Below are 4809 nucleotides of genomic sequence, written 5' to 3'. Positions count from 1 at the left end.
GTGTCCCGATGTCGCCCATATACTTTCAGTTCTGTTTCGATGTATCACTGACTTGTCATGACTACTTAAAAGCCACATAATCAACCATTTTGGTTGACGGTTAAAAAAGTATTTTGTTTATATTAGCACATTTTTTATAAGTTTGTGGGCGACAGTAGGACGAAAATGAGTTTGTGAGCGACATCGGTACATTTGTGTAAGTTTGTAGCCTTTGGCTTTAACCCTAAGAAATATTATAACATTTTTTAGTATCAATTGGATATCCATTAACCCGCTTAATCTATTGGATATGAATATGGACGGATGACCTGAAACTAAATGGATATGGATGTGGATGAACAAAAAACTAAATGGATATAGATATGAATACAGCGTCACCCGATCCATATCCGATCCATTGTCATCCCCATGTGACACCATTTAACGAGAAATTTTAACAAACTGTCCGTCGAAGAATTTTTCATTGTAAAATATTGAAACCAATGAGAATGAAGAATAAACAAAAATGAAATAGGCATCCAAGCACTATGCCACATTGCCACGGACCGTACAATCACCAAGAGTGAGTCACAAATTTAGTTTTATTTATTATATTATATTCTAATTTATATTTAATATTTATTTAATAATTGGAGTATTAATAATTTTCTTTTTGGCTCCAATTCAACTTTTCTGTCTGATACTGTATTTCAAGTAGCCGTACATACAGTCACTTCCCCATCCCACCACCTTCATAATCTCGATCACTCCCTTTTTGCTATTTTCTCTCTCCTAGGGTTTACACCATTCTTCTAATCAACTCTACCGTAACATCGCTTAATCAAACGTAAGTCAATATCACCATTTCTACCTCTTAATTTCTTCTCATTTTGCAATTTTTCTGTTTGTTTTCTTATTTTGTTGCTTTATTTTGCAATTTTTTGCTTAATCTCGATCATTTTGTTGCTTTTTGAAGTTGATTTTGGAGCTGTTCCTCTCCTAAACATGATGCCCTAAATTTCCCTAAATTTCTCTAAACTCCGTACATTGTCTCTCATTTTGATTCAAATATATTCTTAGTTTTTACTTAATTTTGATCGATCTTCATGTTTTAAAAGCGTTGTAATTCGGAAAATATTACATCTGTTCGTTGTTTTTACTTTTTCAAAGGACATCATGTATTAATGCATTTGTTTTTTTAGGAATTAATTATTATTATTATTGATTGTTTACATTTGTTTGCTTATTGTTTTACAATTTTGGTGTATATTCTGTAAGATGAACCAGCTGAAATTAAGTGATATACTTAAGGTCTCATATATCATGTAGTCTGAAAACGATTTCAGGATCGAGACAATTAAGGCTACACTTTCTTTTTGAACATAGATAGATCTCTTGTTTACCCGTTTAATGTATGTGCTAAACCATTTTATTTGGGCACTATTCATTCTGATTCTTCATTCTTTGGTTTTAGGTAGTTTGCGAATATGTATTTATATGTATATATTGTCTTCAATAACTAACAATGATAATCCAATCTTATCTTATTCCTTTAGAATTCAAATCATGGTGGATGCAAAGAAAGATGTGTTGGCTAATTTGGGTCAACAGACTTCAGTCAAAGTCAAAGAGGTAGTCAATGATTTTCAGACTAACTGCAAAAATTTGACTAAATGCTTTTCCAAACAATCTGAGGCTGCCATCACTACCATCGACGCTGTCACTTCCACCGTCCTCATGGAGACCTGCCTAGGTGGCCTCACCGGTTTATTTACCGAATTCCTTTACAAGGATACCCTCAAAACTCTTAACATTACTCCACCATCTACACAGGTATATACATACATACATATATATATAGTTATATACTTACATATGTACCTCAAATAGCATTACATATGCTGATATGTATATATTTGAATGTTTGCAGCAACTTGCACATTGGGGAGAGTTTCGTCCGTTGGTGCAGTCATTCTTCTCACGAAACAAACTCAAACATGTGCGTAATTTGGGTGTTATGTCAGGTGTTAGTGCAGCTATAATTTGTCTCTCGAAAGAAATAAGAGGCAAGGATAACGATGTTGAAACAAGGTAATTAACCTTATGCTAAATGTGTTATTATTATACCTGGTAAACCAAACCCAAAGTGCTCAATTTGGGTCTAATGGGTCTTGCATGGTCAAACGGGTCGAGTTGTAATGTTTCCAGGTTTTTGAGATTCGTATCCTTAAAAATTGGTCGAGTGAGTTTTTTTAAAACATATTGGGTCTTAAACAAAAAAATAAGAAATGGGTCAATCGTGTTCAAATTCACCAAGTTGGGTTCTCGACTCGACCCAACCCGTTGGGGTCTCGACCCGACCCAACCCGTTTGGGTCTCGAACCACTCACACCCAACCCAACCTGGGTGCTGACCCAACCGGTTTGACCCATTTAAATTCTAACCCGTTTTGACCCATGACCCGTTTCGACAAAAACCCATTTGGCTCTAGACCCAACCCGACCTGTTTGCCAGGCACAGTTATTATGATATCATTAGAAGTACAACTGGAAATTGGGACATAAAAATGTTTATTAAAATTTTTTGAACAGCAGAATTGTTTATAATAATATATTAGACACTATATATATATATTTACAGGAGCATGGTATTTGCTAGTTAATGTGGTTTAGAACTAACTCATTTATGTGTGTATGATTGCAGTATTTTGTCTGGTTTTGGTGTTGGTGTTGCTTTGTCATTGGTTACTGGTATAAGGGGTCCTACTGTTATATCATGCGGTGTTATTTTCGCACTCGTGAATGCTGCATTCGATAAGGTGACAATTTATTGATCTAACTCGTTAAGTGGTTAAAATTTTTAAAAACTAATAATGAAAAGGATAAATTATGATATTAATGCAATGAACCTTGTAAATAAACGAGGATACAGAGCCCACGCTTCGCTGCGGGGTAGTTTTGGTCAGTTAACGGTCGATTAACTGAACCTTAAAAAAGGTTAACGGGTCGGTTAACGTTCAGTTGGTTTAATGGTAAAAAACTGTTAATGGCCGGGCAACTAAATGTTTAAAAAGTAAATGAATAAGAAAAAAGTTGAAAAGAAAAGCAATAAAAATATATTTGAAAAAGGTTTTTCAAAAAAAAGGTATACAAAAATACCCCCAAAGTTGGGGGTATTTTCCACATTGCCATCGTAAATAGTAAATCTCATTTAGTTTATGTATTAATGTTAATTAATAAAATCATGATTGTAATAATATACCCTACTACTACTTGCAGCTGGAGAAAGAATCAAAACGACAACCAACTGAAATGATAGTGAATAATGATGTCATCAACAGTGTCATTGGATGTGCTGGCACTATTTTCAGGGAGACGGCCCAAGGTGGCAACATGGGTTTATTTACTGAGTTGATTTACAACAAAACCCTCAAATTGCTTTCCCTTACTCCACCCTCTTCAATGGTATACTACTATATAATTACTAATTATTATGTACCTCAATTATAAAACTTCCTTAAATAATTACAGATTTATATGTTTTTGAAAACAGGATAGGATAGGTTTACATGTCATAATAATAACTAAAACAGTATAATAAATGTAAAAAATCATATGTAATAGTATATGAGTCGTTTAGATCAATTTGACCCATTAGACCCGTTTTAACCTGTTACCCAAACCGACCTAACCTGACCAGTTTGGACCCGTTTGAAATTTTTACCCGTTTGACCCATGACCCATTTCAACCCAAAACCGTTCTGACCTGTTACCCTAACCGAACCAACCTGACCCGTTTGCCAGGTATTACATCATTGGTTTATTTATGTTTTTGAATATATCTTTTGTTTTTATGTACATACAGCAACTTGCACGTTTTGGAGAGTACCGTCCATTGGTACAGTCATTCTTAGCGGGACCCAGTCTGGAACATGTTCGTAATTTGGCTGTTATTTCAGGTGTTAATGCAACCATAACTTGTCTCTCAAAAGAAATCAGAGGCAAGGTGGATCTCCAAACATGGTAACTAACTTTATTGAAATTGGTTGTTTACTTCTTTTTCCTAGTTAATTAACTAGTTTAGAATTTCACTTTTTTTTTAACTTTTTTTTTTTTTTTTTTTTTTTTTTTTTTGGCGTTGTAGTTTCGTGGCCGGTTTTTCTTCTGGAGTGGCTATATCGTTGGTTACGGGTATGAGGGATCCTGCTGCGACAACGTTTGGTGTTATTTGTGGTCTTGTGAATGCTGGAATGTATCATGTGAGTATCATCATGCTACTTTGTCCTTCTCCTTATTTCTTAAAAAATATATAAATAGGTTGATCTAGGTCGTATACATACACAGCTTTAACTAACAGGTTAAGTGGTATATATATATATATTTTTTTTTTTAAAAATCTAGGTAAAAATGAGAGAGATCAATCAGTCCCAGTTCCAGCTTGAAAGCAATCCATATCCAAATTAAGGTGTTATTCTTGCTACCTTCTATTCTATTCTATTCTATCTGTAGTAGTATAATGAAATCTTATTATGACTTGAAAGTACTACTGTAGTATTATTTGTAACTCGATGATTATTACAGTAACTTTTTTTTGGAAAAAAATGTATTTTTCATGTGTAGGGAGTAAGAGGTAGGATGACATGGTTGGTTGAGATCTTCATCTAATCGGGAGCATCTCTTTTGGAAGTGGAAGAATATGACACTAACGAACTTTCATACAGTAGTATATTCAGTCACTGTTAAAAACTATTTTTGCATTGCCGCTTTTTTTGATGATTTGTGGTTGCTTGCTTGCTTAGTAAAATCTCTATTTTGTTTAAATTGTTAGTCA

The 4809-nt window shown here is 34.1% G+C and overlaps 1 protein-coding gene across 1 annotated transcript; it reads left to right on the top strand.

The window, feature by feature from the left end:
- Nucleotides 1–690: 690 nt before the first annotated feature.
- On the top strand, nucleotides 691–4809 carry LOC139874213 (uncharacterized). The gene is made up of 9 exons (XM_071861671.1): nucleotides 691–826; nucleotides 1536–1812; nucleotides 1910–2070; nucleotides 2683–2797; nucleotides 3258–3443; nucleotides 3844–4001; nucleotides 4123–4237; nucleotides 4380–4443; nucleotides 4599–4809. The coding sequence occupies exons 2-8, from the start codon at nucleotides 1546–1548 to the stop codon at nucleotides 4440–4442; spliced, it is 1065 nt and encodes a 354-aa protein (XP_071717772.1). The 5' UTR covers nucleotides 691–826; nucleotides 1536–1545; the 3' UTR covers nucleotide 4443; nucleotides 4599–4809.

Source organism: Rutidosis leptorrhynchoides, chromosome 11 (genome assembly GCF_046630445.1).
Source record: "Rutidosis leptorrhynchoides isolate AG116_Rl617_1_P2 chromosome 11, CSIRO_AGI_Rlap_v1, whole genome shotgun sequence".
NCBI classification, from domain to species: domain Eukaryota; kingdom Viridiplantae; phylum Streptophyta; class Magnoliopsida; order Asterales; family Asteraceae; genus Rutidosis; species Rutidosis leptorrhynchoides.
This window is presented reverse-complemented; position numbering and strand designations above follow the sequence as displayed.